This window comes from Coenobita brevimanus, chromosome 85 (genome assembly GCF_032717465.1).
Source record: "Coenobita brevimanus isolate Jiangsu-jjx chromosome 85, ASM3271746v2, whole genome shotgun sequence".
In the NCBI taxonomy this organism is placed as follows: domain Eukaryota; kingdom Metazoa; phylum Arthropoda; class Malacostraca; order Decapoda; family Coenobitidae; genus Coenobita; species Coenobita brevimanus.
In genome coordinates, this window is record NC_137038.1 from 4,912,065 (window position 1) to 4,930,996 (window position 18,932).

General features: G+C 41.9%; 1 protein-coding gene across 1 annotated transcript in view; it reads right to left on the bottom strand.

Annotated features, from left to right (window-relative positions):
- LOC145410338 (alpha-mannosidase 2x-like) overlaps nucleotides 1-18,932 on the bottom strand; it is an 81,636-nt gene that overhangs the window by 16,526 nt on the left and 46,178 nt on the right. The window contains exons 12-15 of the mRNA XM_080280476.1: nucleotides 16,960-17,032; nucleotides 15,416-15,607; nucleotides 13,244-13,413; nucleotides 3,261-3,488 (exon numbers count right to left, since the gene is read on the bottom strand). Of these exons, the coding sequence (XP_080136602.1) occupies nucleotides 3,261-3,488; nucleotides 13,244-13,413; nucleotides 15,416-15,607; nucleotides 16,960-17,032 (663 nt within the window). The remainder of the gene's footprint in view (nucleotides 1-3,260; nucleotides 3,489-13,243; nucleotides 13,414-15,415; nucleotides 15,608-16,959; nucleotides 17,033-18,932) is intronic.

Below are 18,932 nucleotides of genomic sequence, written 5' to 3' on the forward strand. Positions count from 1 at the left end.
CCCATCCTTCCTGTCCTTTTTCATTATTATTCTTTCCACTTCAGGTGGCTCTATTGTAAGTGACAAGCCTAATGGTTTCCTGTAACCCAGGAAACTATTTACAATGATGGGTGGTAACTATATAACCTAACAGTGGGGTAATGTGGAGCCTATTATGATGTTCCAGTTTAACTGGGAGGTGAGGCACAAATCCTGTGTCCATCTAGGAACTAAATTTCTACACTCTTCCCTCTGCCACAGTGTGGCGAGGTCCTGCCTGCTGCAGGGCAGCATCAATTCACTGCACAGGATGACCCTAAAAGGGTGGTTGCTTGCCTGTAATTGATGGGTCTGCTTAGCCAGACAGACCAGTGTTACTGAACAACAAAAACTATAACTATAACATGATCAAGATCCATAAGTCCATTTATCTCAGCTGATGCCAAAGTGTAGTAAGACTGGAGGGTTGATCTGACAATACACCTGTACTTCACTTACAAAGGAACTCTGTACAAAGGAGTACCTGTACATATAAAAGTAGCCAGCAATAGACATTATGGTCCTTTTGAGGCTGTCTGTTACAGAGAAGACTATGATTATCATATCTAATTATAAGGCTGACACTAAGGATAGTAGAGTATGAAGGCTTCCAAATTTTTTCCACTGACAGCTTATTTTACACAGCTCAGTGGCAGAAAAAGACAAAACTGCAGCTCTAAATCCTTTCTACAGCACTTCTTCATAATTAGCATCATATTCTGTTGTTACTCTGCTGTTACAACTCAGCATTCAGTATGAAGAAATGGATATGTTAAGTCAAGTTAAAGCCATAAAAGCATAATATGTCTGCTCCAAACAAGTGTAGTCAGACTAGGGAGATGATTTGACTTGCAACCAAGAAGACTCACTCCCACCTCATACCTAAGGCTCATCAGATTTTATGCAATCGCAACTTCGTATTTAAATTGTGAGAGTGGCTCATTTTCATCAGGAAAAAATAACCAAATATAGTAAGGCAGGCTGGGATGGGATTTGTATAGTATAATCAGTCCCTTCAGTACAATTATCTGGTGCTGACAAGGAACTTACGTATGGTGGTGCTATACACTCTGGGTGGAACAAATGCAACATCCACTCAAGATCGAACCTCCTCATATTTCCCTGCATCTCACGGAAGGGAAAGACCATGGTTCGACCCTGAAAAGGACTATCTACTACGAGGAAGCACTGATTTCCTGTATGAATAAGCATTACTATACTTGAAGGATGGCCCAACAGAAGGAGTTACTTATCTTCAGTTGACAAGTCTGCTCAGACAGACAGACCAGGGAATCTGTGGATCAGCCAGCCTGTCAGTGTTGAATTTAGAATTGTCTGTCTTTCTTTCTGATATCTGTCATATTATTGTGTTTCACATGCAACTGATTATTTTTCCAGATTGGGTCATCATTTGTGATGAACACTCACCTATTAAGATTAATTACAGCTACAGAGTTTAAAGATGGAAATGGAAACATGATGAGCTTTCTGTTACCTGAATTCTCTTCAAAATGACAGCCAATCAGCTACAAGAATGGAAACTCGGGTACATTTCAATTTCAAGGTCCAGATAAACTTTCTATATGTAATTGGCAGTACAGTATTTTATCCAATATATTTTTGATATGTTTGCTTTTTCTGTCGACATTTCATTACGCTAACCATGAACACCTTGCCTCAGTATATTCAGCAGCTCTAAACACAGTATATTGTTTTCACTCTAATTTGGACTAAACTTGCCATCTCTCTACCTTGAATGCTGATATGTAGCAAAAGATTAACAGGAAAATTTGGTACTAGTCATCAAAAAGTGCTATGGAAAGAAAACAGGGCCATGGTATTTCCTTATGCAGCCACACTACAGAAAATAAGTTGCAAAAGACAAAAATCTGAGCCAAGCTAAGGTGAAAAGGGAATAGTCCTTTCACTTACTACCATCATAACCCCACTTTTCACTACAATATTAAAGGGATGGACGGATCAGTCAACCATTTACTACGCTGGATCGTAATCACATAATCAACAAATGGATCCCTGGTGGTCTAGTGGATTCAGGCATTCTAAAAGTATGTGGCCTACAAGGGTTAAAATCACTGGGTGGTTAGGCATTATTGCTCACATAATGCCATTCAGGAATGAGCAACTAGTAATTCTTGCCTTAAATATCTGGAGTGAGTGGCCTAGCCCTGGAACCTTACACTCCTGATGGGGCATTAATGGAAGGATGGGATGGATGGATGGATGGATGGATCAATGGAAGGATGGCTGACTGACTGCTACACTCCTGATGGGGCAACAAGGGAAAGGATGGATGGATGGATCAATTGGTAGATGGGTGACTGAGTGACTGAACAAATGGATGGATGGATCATTCGTCCGTTCATTTTTGAAGGCTCCAACATGCTTGTATGTATCAGTCTTGGTCACCTAATGGCGGCGCTTCATGCTGCTCCATCTCTGGCAGCCTCCCTATTCAGTCCCTTATCCCTGAGGTCATACTCAATGACCTCGTCCCAGGTCATTTTCGGTCAACCTCTCGCAACCCCACCTCTAACATTAACACTTCTCAATTTCTGTACCCAATCATCAACCCCCATCCTCTCCACATGCCCAAACAATCTCAATCTACCTCTCCTCATCACAACACCAATACACTCCAGTCCCATCCTACCCCTCAACTCTTTCATTGCAAACCTAGCACCCCCAGCCCTCGCACTCAGGGACGCACTGCACATCCACCTAATCATTGCCATTTCTGTATGGTTTAGCCTGCGAATATCCTCTTCCTTTACTGCCCAGGTCTCACTACCATACAGCATTACACTCCTAACACATGCGGCAGACAAAGATCCCTTACCATAGAGAGAGAGTCCTCTCAATGTCACAAGAGGCAACAGCTCCCGAACTTCTTCCAACCACTCGTCACTCTAGCCACAGAGCTAGCTTCTGCCCCACCTCCAGCAAGTAACGTTTCCCAAATAGCAAAACCCTTCCACACACTCAAGAGACTCACCAGCAAGTTCAATCCTTTCACACCCGACAATCTCCATCTGCTCTCCCCAACATACCGCACGCATTAAAACAGCATTATCTCGCAGTCTACCTCTGATACCACTATATCTCTTATGCACCCACTTATCACTGACACTGCACAAGATGAAATTACTTCCCATGCCCTTGTGGCAAACTGCACATGGCCACTCTCCTTCTTCTTTGACTGACACAATCTGGGCAGTACTTACACCACCCCATATTTCACGAACTCAAGGGAGACAGGCTGCGAGTGTCCTTGTGCTTTGATTGACTGAAGCAGACCAGCTGAGGAGAAGACTGCCTCAAGTTGTGGAGTGGATAAGGTGATGGTCTGGCTGGCTCCACCTGGCTCTCCACCCTCCTCCTCTACCATGAAGACCTCAGGCAAAGTTGGTGCGGCCATGTTGCGCACAGTCACTTGCCCATAGGTCACCAGTCTGCAGGTGATGGATAATATTTCCTATCATAGTATCATTTATACAGGCTCCAAAAAAATAATATTTCCTATTGCTGTATCATTTACACAGACACTAAAAAGATAATACTGTACTTCCTATCACAGTACCATTTATATAGGCATCAAGAAGATAATATTTCCTATAGCAGTATCATTTAAATTGGGACCAAAAAAATAGTGTTTCCTATCATAGTATTGTTTATGTAGGCCCCAACATGCTTGCATGCATCAACCTTGGTCACCTAATGGTGACTCTCCATGTTCCTTGATCTCTGGCAGCCTCCCCATTCAGTCCCTTATCCCTCAGGTCCCTTATCCCTGTATCAGTCCAAATGACAGTTCTGGGTACAGTATTCAACTAAGAGAATGAGAGGCCTTGAAAAGAATGGAAGTGAGAAGAGTGCTGACCCAGCTAACTGGATGATGCCTATTTGGGGGGGGGGGGGAATGTAAGATGTAAAATGTTAAAGTGGCCATGTTTTTCCTGAAAGGGGAAGTTGGATGCTTATGTGTGAGAAGTGAAATGCTCTGTGGTAGTGAAACAGGGACAATTAATGATGTTCATCACATCATAAGCAATATTGGATGTTTGGTAATGATTGTACAAGTGAGGTGATGTTCAAAGGTATGCTAAAATGGTTTGGACATTGAAGAGAATCAGTGAGAAAAATGAGGAACTCTGATAAAACTGTGGTGTTAATAAGGATGCACTGGAAAGTGTTAAAAGTACCCTGAAGTGATATGGTCATGTGGAGAGAATGGCAAATGAGAGATTAACCAGGAAAGTGTATGTAAGGTGGGGTGGGGGGGGAGATCAACGATGAGGTGGAGGGACTGGGTGAAGAGGTATATAATTGAGGGTGCTGTGAGGGAAGGTACTGATGGTAGAAGACAGGATGACAGCGAGGACATGTTTGTGACCACTCTCTCTGGGATCAATGCACCTGGCTATAAATGACCAGATATAACTGGGTTATGCATTACATGGAACTGAACATGAGTTCCTGTGGACAAAACATGGAACATTTGGGATGAGGTTCTGGGACCTCACAGATACTGAAAGAAACTGCACTTGGAGGACAACCATCAGGTGAATATGGTTGACCCCAAGTACTGATTTTCCAAATAGGCAAATAGGTGTGGGTGTGTTGGTTAGGGAGAAATGGTTGGAGTATGTCATGAATGTTATGAGAGTAAGTGATAGGATAATGGTAGTGAAAATTTTGTTCAGTGGGATGGTGTTTGCAATTGTATCGACGTATGTTATAAAAGGCAGGCCTAGATGAGGTAGAGAAGGACAGATTTTGGGATGACTTAATATGTGTGGTAAGTGGTATGGGGGGATGATGAATTTGAAATATCAGGGGGAGATATAAATGGTCATGTAGGTGAAACTAGTCAAGGATATGAAGGAGTACATGGGGGATGTGCATATGGCACAAGAAATGAGGAAGGGGAAAGGATACTTGAGCCTGGGGAGGCAATGAACATGACTGTGTGCAACACACATTTCAGGAAAAGAGTGGGTTGATTACGTACGAGTCTGGAAGAAACGGCAGCCAGATAGACTATATCCTGATAGCAGGTCAGTGAGGGATGTTAAAGTTATAGGGAGTGAGGAGTGTATGCAGCAACACAAATTATTGATATGTGACATGATGCATAAGGAGCGGGTGATGAAAAAGAGGATATATACACCTACGAGGAAAATATGAAAGCTGAAAAACCAAACAGTAAGGGATGCCTTCTACAGCGAGATGAGGAGGGTGGTGGCTGAACAAGAGGATGTGGATGGAAGTGTTAATGAACAGAACAAAGCCCTCAAGACCAACCTCTTGAGAGTTACTGGTTCAGTATGTGGATCGACAAGAGGCCCACCAAGACATAAAGTGACTTAGTAGTGGGATGAGGGTGAAAAAGCTGCAGTTATGGAGAAAAGAAGGCTTTTCCAGGAATGGAAGAAGGGTGGTAACAGAGGAATACTTGGTTGCTAAGTGTAGGACTAGAAAAGAGGTTTACAGGGCAAAGTCTGGGTCACAGAGACTTTTACTTGATAACCTAAATCATGAGGAAAGGAAGAATATGATTTTTAAGGTGGCAAATCAGATGAAGCGGGAGAACAGGGATATCATAGGTAAGCACTGTGTGAAGAATGATGAAGGAAGGGTTGTGGTGAATGGTGGGGATATTAAAGACGCATGGAGAAAGCATTATAGCCAGTAGTTGAATGAGGAGTTTGACTGGGACAGGGAAGGTTTGGAGCCAGCAGATCCAGTGTTTGGCCCTTGGCCTTTGATTGACACCGCTACTGTGAGTGAGGCAAAAAGCAGGATGCAGGTGTGGAAGGCAGCAGATGTGTCTAGACTGACTGCTGAAATGTTGAAAGCTTAAGATGATATAGGAGTGAGGTCAGTCACTGATCTGACAAATACAATTATATATGTGTGTGCTGTCCCACATGATTAGCTGAAGAGTGTAATTATAAATGTGTACAAGGGGAAGGATGATACCCTGTAAAGAAAAAAAATATAGAGGCACAAAGCTTTTAGACCAAGAAGGTAATGGAGAGAGTTCTAGAAGGTATGATAGGTGAAAGAGTGAATAATGATGAGATGCAGTTTGGGTTTATGCCATGCAAAGGGACCACTGATGTCATATTCACTGTTCAGCAGCTTCAGGAAAAATATATAAGAAAGAAAAGGGAACTGTACTTTGTTTTTGTTGATTTGGAGAAGGCCTTTGACAAAATCCCTAGAGAGGTGGTGAAGTGGGCAATGAGAATGCCTGGGATCGAGAAGTGGCTGGTTAGGGTGGCTATGGCCATGTATGTGGGTGCTTGCACCCAGGTACAGGTGAACAGAGATTTGAGTAATGAGTTTTCTGTGAATGTTGGTGTGCATCAGGGCAGGGGCGTCATTTGGGGGAGGCGGCGAGGGGCGCTTGCCCCCCCCCCCAAGCTTTCTGAGGGGGGCCTCCAAATGAACTACAATTAATGAAAAAAATATAAGGTTAAAATAATGAAATTGAAAATAATCGTATTTAGCCTCAGTACGTTTTGAGTGACATATCGTGTGTGTGTGTGTGTGTGTGTGTGTGTGTGTGTGTGTGTGTGTGTGTGTGTGTGTGTGTGTGCAATAATCTCAATAATTTACTAGGTATATTAAAGGATGTCAATGTAAATATGTTCCTAGCCCCCCATTCAGGTAACTTCAGTATTGAGCTGCCTTTTTTATTGTATTCTGGCTATCATTAAAAGTTTTTCTTCATCTTGGGAAGTACGTACCTGTAGGTAGGAGTCTTAAGAGTTCATTTAGATCTGTGGTTCCCAAAGTGGGAGGTGGAAAGATCCAGAGGGGAGGGGAGGTACCATGGGACCGTGAAGAAAAAGGGGACAATAGGGGTGGCAGCAGGGTGGCATCAGAACCAAGTAAGGATTTTTTTTTTTTTTTTTTTTTAAACAAAATCTATATGACAAAATCTAAGTCACAAATACTTAAGTGACATATATGCTTTACACACACACACACACACAAAAACAAGAAAGCAAGGTTTTATTTTATTTTGTGGTTCGACGTCGGAATTAAAAGTTCAAATGTTTTCTTTATATCCTGGTAACGTGGTCTGAACATGATAGGTATACAAGCCAGCGGCCGGCCAGTCAGACAGCAGACACCGTGGGGAGTTCATTCTGTAAGGGCTGCTAAAGTATGTATGAACACAGTTCTATCTGCTTATCTATTCCCAGACGCCTTGATCCCGTAAGGAGTGGCCACAATCAAATCGCCTCCATGTCGCCCTGTCCCCCTCCATTTCACTGCGCTGCTCCCACCTCACATCCCCCTCTCTCATATACATCTCCACTCCATCTCTTCATCTAATCCTTGGCCTCCCCCTCCCTCTCCCCCCCACCTCATTCACATACACTCTCCTTGTCAGTCTCTCACTCTCCATCCTCTCCACATGGCCAAATGACCTCAGTGTGTTTCTCCTAACGCTTCCTATCACATCCACATCCACACCACAATGCTCCTTCACTTCCTCATTTGTCAGTCTGTCTCTCCATGTGACTCCACATCTATCTATCTATCTATTGCCAGATGCCATAACCCGTAAGGGATGGCCATTTGACTCTGAGTTAGTTGTTTTACGGGGAGGGGCACTAACCCTCCACCAACCCACTTGTTGACACGGAGGGAGCACGTATGGTTTGGTTATATGGTTACCACCCAGCGTTGTAAATGGTTTCTTGGCTTCCAGGAAACCATTTGGCTTGTCACTCAATGTAAAGTCACCTGTAAAGGAAAGAAAAGCAATAAGAAGTGACAGGAAAGATGGGAGAAATAGGAAGAGAGGAGGGGAGGCACAGAAATAGAATGATAAAGGCTAAGGAAGGAGTAGGGAGCACTACTTCAAGTGAGTGGATGATGGTCGCCACCACATATCACAATGCTCCTCTCAAATAACTCATTCCCACTGCTCTCACTCTTGACTTCTGTCCCTCCAACAAGGTCCAAGCTTCACTTCCATACATTAGAGCTGGTATCACAATACTGTCATGTAGTAACTTTTTTACTTCCATGCTCACTTCCCTGTTTCATATCACTGCTTTCAAGGAAACAGCAACCATTCTTCCTTGTTGTACCCTTTCAAGCATTTCACCCGCCAAACTTCCATCCTTACTCATCACATTACCCAAGTACTTAAATGCACTCACATTTTCCATCTCCTCCTCATAGAACCTCACTGTACATTCATTGACTTCACTTCTCTCAAAGACCATAACTTTACTCTTTTCTACATTCACCTTTAGATTCCTTTCCTTACACACTCTTTCAAACTCATCCACCAAGCTTTGCAGCTCCCCTTTGTCTTCACTTAACAACACAGTATCATCTGCAAACAACAGTAGCGGAAGTTTCCAGACACTGCCCTCTCCCATTAGGACAGCTCCAACATCCACTGCCCTACCTTGTATCTCATTTATTACCCCTTCCACATACAGATTTTAGAAGCATGGAGACATGACACATCCTATTTCAATCCAACTTTCAAACAGAAAAATTCACTCAGTTCACTATCCACATGCACTGCAGCCTTAGCACCCTCATACATACTCTTCACAGCATTCAACAACTTCCCATCTACTCCATGTACTCTTAATACTTTCCACAATCCTTGTCTATTCACCCTGTCATATGCTTTCTCCAAATCCATGAAGGCTGCATACAACTTCTTTCCCTTCTCTTGAGACTTTTCCACTGAAGAGCTAAGAATGAGTATCTGATTTACACAAACTCTTCCTTTCTTAAAACCTCCCTGTTCTTCTCCAACTAATTCCTCTGTTATTTCCCTAACTCTGTCAATATGTATCCTACCATATACTGTACATTTCTTATTACACTAAGAAGATAAATGCCCCTATGATTACCGCATACTTCTTTTTCCCCTTTTCCTTTGTACAGGGGAATAATTATACCTTAATTCCAATCCTCTGGGACTCTACCTTCCTCCCAGGCCAATCTGCACATCTTCCACATCCATTCTACTACAATCATTTCCCCATGCTTCATCATTTCACCACACACTCCATCAATTCCTGGAGCTTTCCCCATTTTAGCTTTCTTCATTGCTTCCACAACTTCCATCCTACTGATTTCTTCCTCTCTTCTCTCACATCCCTCCTTCTCCCAGCCACTTACACTCGCATTACTTTCATTCTCTATGTTCAGCAATACCCTAAAGTGTTCCCTCCATCTCCTTACCTTTTCTCGCTTCTCCACTAGTAATCTACCATTTTTATCTTTCACTCCCTATCTAACTCCTTTGACACCCTGTTTAACTCTCTTTACCTCTTTCAAGAACCTTTTATTATGTTCCCTCCACTTTACACTCAAATTCCTTCCAAATTCCTCATCCACTCTCTTCTTACTAATCTTTTTGCTTCTCTCTTCCTCTCTATATATAACTCTCTCATCCATCTATCAACTTCTTCCACACCCCTGTTTCTCATCCACATACTATTTGCTTTCTTCTTTTGTGCCACAGCCTCTCTCACCTCTTCATTCCACCATGCTGTTCCTCCCATCCCCTTTCATCTTCTCTTCTCCCCACACACCCTCACAAGTCAAATTAATGTATATCTTGCCATGTAACTACAATAAGCTCTTGGAATTGGTACAGAATAAAGCTGCTTTGGGTAGAATATACGGCATTATTCACCATGGCACGTAGGCCACAAAGGTCACTACAAATAACTTTGCAAAGCAGAGATCACGGAGATATCCCCTGTTGTAGTAGTTTATTCATTATTCAATGCAATAAATATACGTAGTTTGGTTTTCAATTTCCTCTAATGAATTCTGAAATTAATATACCACTCTTACCTGAGTGTCTTCCAGATTTAAAAACCATCACTTTATTTCTCCCACCTCTTAGTGTAGAGCTTACTTTTTCACATTACTTTATATGGTTCATGGTATTTTGGGGGCTAGTAAGCTAAAAGCTTTCAATTTTTAATTCAATTACAAGTTCACAACTTTTCATTCTAAATTTTTTATTCATTATCTTTTCATTAGGCTATAAAAATGAAGTCAGTTTAAGCTTTCACCAATACAAATATTTTAATTCCTATTTTGTTTATTATGAAAGTTCATTAGCATATAATGTAATGATATGTACTTTACCATGCACTTTAAATTACATATTCAACTTCACACAGAAATACTGCCAATACTAGAATATCCATTAGTGTGTGTGTCAGGAAGTAACTGGTTTAAGAAATAATTATTTACAGTATATGTATTTGTTTAATGATTAAATTTTCTAAATATAGCCTTGCATGTGGAGGGTGAAGTGCTTGAAAGGGTACAGCAGGGAAGAAAGGTTGCTGGTTCCTTGAAAGCAGTGATAAGAAACAGGGAACTGAGCATGGAAGTGAAAAAGTTACTACATGACAGTATTGTGATACCAACTCTAACGTACGGAAGTGAAGCTTGGACATTGTTGGAAGGACACAAGTCAAGAGTGAGAGCAGTGGAAATGAGTTATTTAAGAGGAGCCTGTGGAGTCAAGTGGAGAGACAGGCTGACGAATGAGGATATAAAGGAGCGTTGTGGTGTGGATGTGGATGTGATAGGAAGCGTTATGAGGAACACACTGAGGTGGTTTGACCATGTGGAGAGGATGGAGGGTGAAAGACTGACGAAGAGAGTGTATGTGAGTGAGGTGGAGGGGGGAAGAGGGAGGGGGAGGCCGAGGATGAGATGGAGGGATGGGGTGGAGAGGTATATGAGAGAGGGGTGTGTGAGTTGGGAGCAGGGCAGTGAAATGGCGGGGGACAGGGCGACTTGGAGGCGATTTGTTTGTGGCCACCCCAAATGGGATTGAGGTGTCTGGCAATAGATAGACAGATAGATAGATAGATAGATAGATGTGGCTTCAAAATGCTTGCTGGCCACCATCCCCCATGTGGGGAGGTGGGAGTAGAGGGGCCTCCTAAATAGCCTATGCCCCCCCCCAAAGAAAATTAAAATGACGCCCCTGCATCAGGGGTCAGTCCTGAGCCTCTTCTTGTTTATCATGGTACTTGAAGCCCTCTCATGTGACTTCAGAAATGGACTCCTGTGGGAGATGTTGTATGCTGATGATTTGGTGCTGGTTGCAGAGAAGGAAAAGGAGGCTAAGGAATGAGTTTAGAAGTGGAGAGATGGTATGAAAAACAAGAGCTTAAGAGTAAATGCAAAAAAAACAAAAGTGATGGTACCTAGGGCTGGTGGCGGTACTATCAAAGTAGAGGGAGAGTGGCCATGTCCGATTTGTCACATGGGCGTGGGAAGTAATTCCATCTTATGCAGTGTTTGTGACAAGTGGGTGCATAAGAGATGTAGTGAAATCAGAGGTAGACTGTGAGATGCTGCTGATTTCATGTGAGCAGTGTGTCAGGGACAGCATGTGGATATTGCCAGGCATGACAGGATTGAACTTGCTGGGGAGTCTCTTGAGTGTGTGGAAGAGTTTTGTCATTTGGGAGACATATTATGCACTGGAAGTGGGGCAGGAGCTAGCTCTTTGGTTAGAGTGAGGAGTGGTTGGAAGGAGGTGAGGGAGCTGTTGCCTCTTGTGAAACTGAGAGGGCTCTCCCTCCATGCCAAGGGATCTTTGTATGCAGCATGTGTTAGGAGTGTAATGCTGTATGGTAGTGAGACCTGGACAGTAATGGAAGAGGATATTCACAGACTCAAACATACAGAAATGGCAATGAAAAGGTGGATGTGCAGTGCGTCCTTGTGTACAAGGCCTGGCAGGGCTACGTTTACGATGGCAGGGTTCAGAGGTAGGATGGGACTGGAGTGTATTGGTGCTGTGATGAGGTGAGGTAGATTGAGATGGTCTGGGCATGTGGAGAGGACTGGGAATAATAATTTGGTGCAGAAAGTGAGAAGTGTTAATGCTGGGGGTAGGGTAGTGAGAGGCAGACCGATAAAGACCTGGGACGAGGTCGTTGAGTGTAACCTCAGGGTTAAGGGACTCAATAGGGATGCTGCCAGAGATCGAGCAGCATGGAAAGCTACCATTAGATGACCAAGGTTGACGCATGCAAGCATGTTGGAGCCTACGAAAATGAAAACAAGGACAAGTGATAAAAGGTGCTTTTTATAATCATTCTGTTTCAAACCGCAGTACTGACTTGTAGTAGGGTAGTTACTTTTTTCAAACAAAGGAAAAAGGTAGTTAGCTGAGAAAAGCTTCACAGATCAAAATGCAACAAGCAACTTATATATTTTTTCACACTTGCCTTGCAACAAAAAATGAAGGCTTTAGTACTGTGACGATGTCAACTGCGATTTCCCTCTAAGACTTTATGACATCAGATTAGCTCCTAATATAACATCCACATTTAACCCACAAACTGTGGCATGGTGAAAATCTGCAGCGACCCAGGTGGGGGGGGGGGGGGGAGGTCATAATGGTTCATGGAAAATATGATTAATTATATGTGTGTATTTATTTTTTTGGTCACTATGTGTCACAGTTTAGCTGCTACAATGTTCAAATGTTGCAAAATTGTCAAGAAAAAAAATATACACACTCCTTGTTTCATAAGAGGCTAATTTTATGAGTACAAGATAGAAATGGGAATGGTGAAATAAGAACATGCCAATTTCCAGCTCAATATCTGCTCTAGTTTCACCATAACTAGCATCAAAACAATTTCAATTTCAAATTTTCAGCCAAACCACCAAGATGTAAGTTGCAGTCCTCCTGGAAACACCTCAAAATGTATGTCAATGTTTACAAGATAAACTCTGTTTCATATAATATTATTAAATTCAGCACAAATTAAAATCAGCAAGGGTGACCGCCTGGGAACACCAGATGCTGTTGGCATAACGTTCTCCCTACGTGTCAAGTGGGGTTGGTGGAGGATTAGTGCCCCTCCCTGTAAAACAATTAACTCTAAGCCCTTGACCACCCCGTTTGGGATATGTGGCGTCTGGCAATGAATGAATGAATGAAACTTACATTGATCTTTGCTCACTTACCTTTAGGAGATGGCCGGAAAACAAGAAAACATGATAGTGGGGCATAAAGGGTTACCTAGGAAGTAGATATCAGATAAAAGTAAAATGTTTTCAAGCACAAACTGACCAGTCATCATCAACTCAAATTCATTAATGCCTGAATATACGTTTCATTTACTCTGCCTGATATCCCCACAATGTATAAGGCACTTACTTGGAATTAACAGAAGATGGTTGAAGTGCCTTTATGGTATAAGTGCTGAGTGAGAGGGCAGGAAGGTCAGCAAGGAAGGTGACATCAAACATGGTGGGTGAAGCTTCACCATGCCGCATAAACACTGGGTCAACCTGGCACCTCACACCCTCTCCTTTAGGGCTTACAATCTGGTGAGGAGAGAATGTTTTCATTGCTGTTCTGGGTTCATCTGCACATGAACCCAATGGACTACAGGCCTAAGTTGCCTCCTCTCCTGTAGTACATCATCCTCCATTTATGGGGACAGGGAGAGGTGAGAGATGTTTGTATAACCAAGCAGTAGTGCCACAGTATGAAGGCAATCCTCTCTAGCACCCGGGGGAGAATAATAACGGCATGTTCAGGGAGCACAGAATTATACAAATATGTTTTGTTGGTCCATCCATCCATCCATTGCCCAATCCTTTTATTTAATGAATACTAAGTGAATGGGTGTGTGGCCCGTCTATGCATAGGAAAAAGAGGCAAGGAGATTGATGACGATGATAACGACAATGAAAATGATGATAATGATGATGGCTGATGATTGATGATGATGACAACAACAACAACAACAATAATGAAGAAGATGGTGGTTGTGGTGATTGTTATGATGATGATGATAACTTTTTTTTAATGTATCAGGCATCTGACACAGGGAACGAAACCTGCCTCTGACATCCAGCAGCCCACCTGTGAAACACCAACCAAGGACTGATCTTGTACAACCCTCAACTATCACCATTTGGACCCTGATATCCATCATTTCTACTGTGTGTATCGAGGGATATCACATTCAGATCTGGTAACATGGTATTATTTAAGGGGATTTATGGAACAGTGAAGAGGCCAATGTTAAAAATTCTGAAGACTGCATCAGAAACCCCATAGGCTCCAGTTCACTAATCTCTTCACTTTACCATCCACTCCCTTTCGTAACATCATGGGACAATGGGTCATCAATTACGGCAATAAAGATGTCCAGTGGGGTTGGAGTTAGCTCTGTGGCTAAAGTATGGAGTGGTTGGAAGAAGTTCAGGGAGCTGTTGCCTCTCCTGACACTAAGTGGGCTAAAGGATCTTTGTATGCGGCATGTGTTAGGGGTGTAATGCTGTATAATAGTGACCTGGGCAGGAAAGGAACAGGATATTTTTAGACTCAAAAGTACAGAAATGGCAATGATTAGGTGGACGTGCAGTGTATCCCAGAGTACGAAGCTTGGGGGGGCTAGGTTTACGATGGAAGAGTTCAGAGGCAGGATGGGACTGGAGTGTATTGGTGATGTGATGAGGAGGGGTAGATTGAGATGGTTTGGGCATGTGCAGAGGATGGGGGATGATAATTGGGTGCAGAAAATAAGAAGTGTTAATGTTAGGGGTAAGGCAGCAAGAGGTTGACCAAAAAAAGACCTGGGACGAGGTAATTGAGTGTGACCTCACGGATAAGGGACTACATAGCAAAGCTGCCAGAGATCGAGCAGCATGGAGAGCCATCATTAGGTGACCAAGGCTGACGCATGAAAGCAAGGTGGAACTTTCAAAAACGAAACAAAAACGAGATACCACGTGCCACATCTGAACTAGGGACAGTATCGGTGTATAATGGTGGTCTGGCAATTGATACACTTGATGACCCTGATATATTCACATGTTTGATGATGGCAGTAACATGAATGGATGAGGTTGCCAATAATTAATTCAAAAGGTTAAATGACTGTGATCCATTAATTCTGGAAAATGTAGTTAGACCTTCACTATAAACTGACGCTGTCCCTGGTTCAAATGTGAAATACTGAACATTTCACTCTCCCTCCCCCTTCCACAAACACACTTCACTGTCGTAAGTGATATGAAGCTGCTTTGAAAAGGAATGTTGGGTCATAAGGTAGTCATATCCCTACACCAATCACAAATACACTGTTTTCACTTTAGCTTGGCCTACAATTGCAATCTCTATCTTCAATGCTGAGCTGTAACAAAAGATTAACACTAGATTAGAGATTCTGTCATGAAACAGTGTTCTGGAAAGGATGTGGAGCCACAGTATTGTTTTATTCTGCCACTAAGCTGTAGGAAATGGGCTGCAATATGACAAAAATTACTACCAAGTTAAGATGGACAAAATGCAGCTATGAAAGAGAAGTGTTCTTACCTCAACATACGGGGATGATGTCCGAATAGTGATGAGGTGAACCCGTCTATGTGCATCAGGATTATAAATTACTGCTGGGATGACCGACCCAACCTGAAGTCCCAACACCATCTTTGACGGGGGCTTGTTGTGCTCAGTAAACTTTTCCCCAAGTTCGTAATACACAGCATCTGGATCGCTCTTGTATGCTCGCTGGAAAAAATACACAACAGATTTAAAAAGGAAATAAGGAAAAACATCAGATATTAGTGGCCTGTTATGCCCAGTGAGTTCATATTACACAACATCTGCATCACTCTTGTAGTTTAACCAGAGAAAATGAGCAACAGGTTTTAAAAAATGAATAAGAAAATACATCAAACACTAACATCTCCCCAGGTTTAATATAGTAATAAACAGCATTTGGATTACTCTTGTATGCTAGCAGGAGATATAACATAAACAACAGATTTTTCACAAGAACATACATCACACTAATGGCTTGCTGTGCTCCAGGACATTTTCCCTGAGGTCATTATGTACAACATTCAGATCACTTATGTATGCTCACTGGAGAAAATAAAAAAAAGAGATTTACAAAATAAGAAAATACATCAAATATGTTTGATATGGACAGCAAAAAAAAAAAATTCTGAAAAATATGTCCTAAGACTGAGAGGTGACGACTGGGGCCCATATTCATACAAAATCCTAACCCATTCTTACTACAGTATAAATAAGTCTTCACGGAAGTTCACATCATATTGTATTGTTTATAAAGGCTCCAACATACTTGCATGTGTTGGCCTTGGTCACCTAATGGCAGCTCTATGCACTGCTCAATCTCTGGCAGCCTCCGTATTCATCTGTTATACCTGAGGTCACACTCTGTGGCCTCATCCCAGGCCTTTTTCAGTCTGCCTCTCACAACGCTACCCCCAACGTGCACGATTTTCACTTTCTGAACCCAACTGTCATCCTCCATCCTCTTCACATGCACAAATCACCTCAATATACCCCTTCTCATCACAACACCAATTCGTTCCTGTCCCATCCTTCCTTTCAACTCTTCAATCGTAAACCTTTCTCCCCAGGCCTCATATTCAAAGACGCACTACACATCCATCTAATGATTGTCATATAATAACCTAGCTTTATCATACTTTTCATGTTATAATTCCCTCTAAATTGCCTGTGAAGTGTTCAGTAGAAATGAATAAGAGTTAAGATAAAAGTATAAACACTCTTTTACACAACTTGGTCTCAAAGTATATCAATAAAGTCCTTGTTCTACTTGCACGGATGAACCTCTGGTGCATTTCCCCAACCCCTCCAAGGAACTACAATGCTTTAACTTGACAAAGACCTCTAACTCCTCTAAGCTCAGTTAATGGATAAGTACAGTCAGACTGGAGGACCAGTTTGGCTAGTAACTGAGGAGACTTATTCCTACCTCAAAAGGTTCATCTAACTTCATGCAACCAGGACTTAGTATTCAAATTCTGTCTGGTGAACACAAGTCAACTAAAGAAACATCCAGACAACAGCACACATTCAGTACTAACCTGATTTATAGAGAGGAGGTAGTGGGCTGACTGCTGTATCACATGCTGGCAGTCATCCACACTCTTGATCAACCTATTGGGTGATAATGAACATATTTTTAATCTTCAAATCTCATGAATACGGTAGTTATTTTCTTCCACTAGATTCTTCATTAATGCCTCAAAGCTGCAAAACACTTCTAATACAAAGTACCTCACATATACCTGCACAAATGTAGTACAGTAGTCAACAAAGCAGTCGAGTCAAACAATCACATACGGTATCAGGGCTGAGAATTCGTAACGTTGGTAAAGAACTTAGACCTGTAGTGATGCCACCCAAAGCTTATGTATAACAGTAACTGGCAATCCTTTGTTGTTCACTTCCAGGTGTATTGCAAGACTAAGCTACCACAGTCCAATACATTTCAAAACAGATGATCAGCCTACTGCATGCGCTGAGGAAAAAACACTAAAGGCACCTCTTGGGGATCAAACCTATGGAAGGGCATCACTCTGACTGGGCATCTTCTCCACAATACCACAGGCCACCCAAACATGCTTTGCCTTTTTGCTACACTGCAAACTGTTCTCTGCACTATGGCATGAAGACTAACCATGACTTATGCTAAAAGTTGTACCATATGAGACCCATCAAACTTTTGTGTTCTCATTCTAAAAAGTCACTGTAATAACAACCAATTACAACAATCACATTACAGTAGTATGCACACAACTGTAGAACATAAAAATTATTGCTGAGGCACTTCTATTGACTGTAGTACAAAAAAATTATTGCTGGTGCACTTCTATTGACTCTAACAGATACATTTACGTGAGGCTACAGAAAATGGTGAAAGTTTTTGGCGTATCAGATAGACCCAGGATTCCGGGGACATGAATGATGAGTGAATGGAAGCATTCCCCATTGGAATGGGCAAACTTGGGCTGTATTGAGCTGTCTGGATGCTGCTACTCCTCATCCTGCCCGAAGGTGGGAATGGTCTTGATGATGATGATGATGATGATGATGATGATGATGATGATGATGATGATGATTTCTATTTGTGAATTTAAAAAAGGAACAATAAAATAAATTAAATCAATAACAATAATTATGCCTGAAATTCAAAATAAGTGCATGAAAATGTTATTTTAAAAAATTTGGTATAATTTATTGCAGTTACAATCTGCAAATTAAATTACCAGTACAATTTATTTTTTAAAAACAAAACAACATACAGGGTGACTAACAAAGCAGTAAGTTTCAGTGCCTAGTTCAAACAATAAAAATAATTATTATTATATTGGTCGCTCGCCATCCACTCACTCGATGTAGTGCTGCTCTCAGGTGACTGCCTTTTTCTCTCTTCCTTCCCTCTTTCCTTCCTTCCTCTTCCGTCTTTCTTTCCTTCTTTTTTTTCCTCTTGCTTCTGTTTATGGGTAACTCTACACTGAGTGACAAGCCACATGGTTTCCTGTACACCAGGAGACCATTTACTATGCTAGGTGGTAACCATATAACCAAACTAAGGCGCCTGGTGGTTCAGTGAGTATTTAGGGCAATCCAACCAGATTGAGCCAGTCGTTGGGGTTTGTTGCTCACTTAATGCCACTCAGGGATGAGTGGAGCTGGTCACTCATCTTAAATGTCAGGACCAACTTGCCTAGCCCCAGGCTCCTATGCTCCTCATGTGGCAACATAGGATTGAATGATAGATGGATGGATGGAAAAAAAAAAAACTAGCCAACCCCATACTATGGTAACCTCTTCAAGGTGTAGGGGACTGAGACTAGGCTGCCACAAATCAGAACATTTAAGGACACAAAAGTCTGTTCTCTAATCATGGAAATATTACAGAAATGGTATTAAAAAAAAAAAAAAAAAAAAAATCTGGGAACACCATATTATAACAGAAAGATTCTATTCTATTATATATCCGAAGCTGTATTGGCTTGCTCCAACAATGAGGGATCTAAATATTAGCATTTCA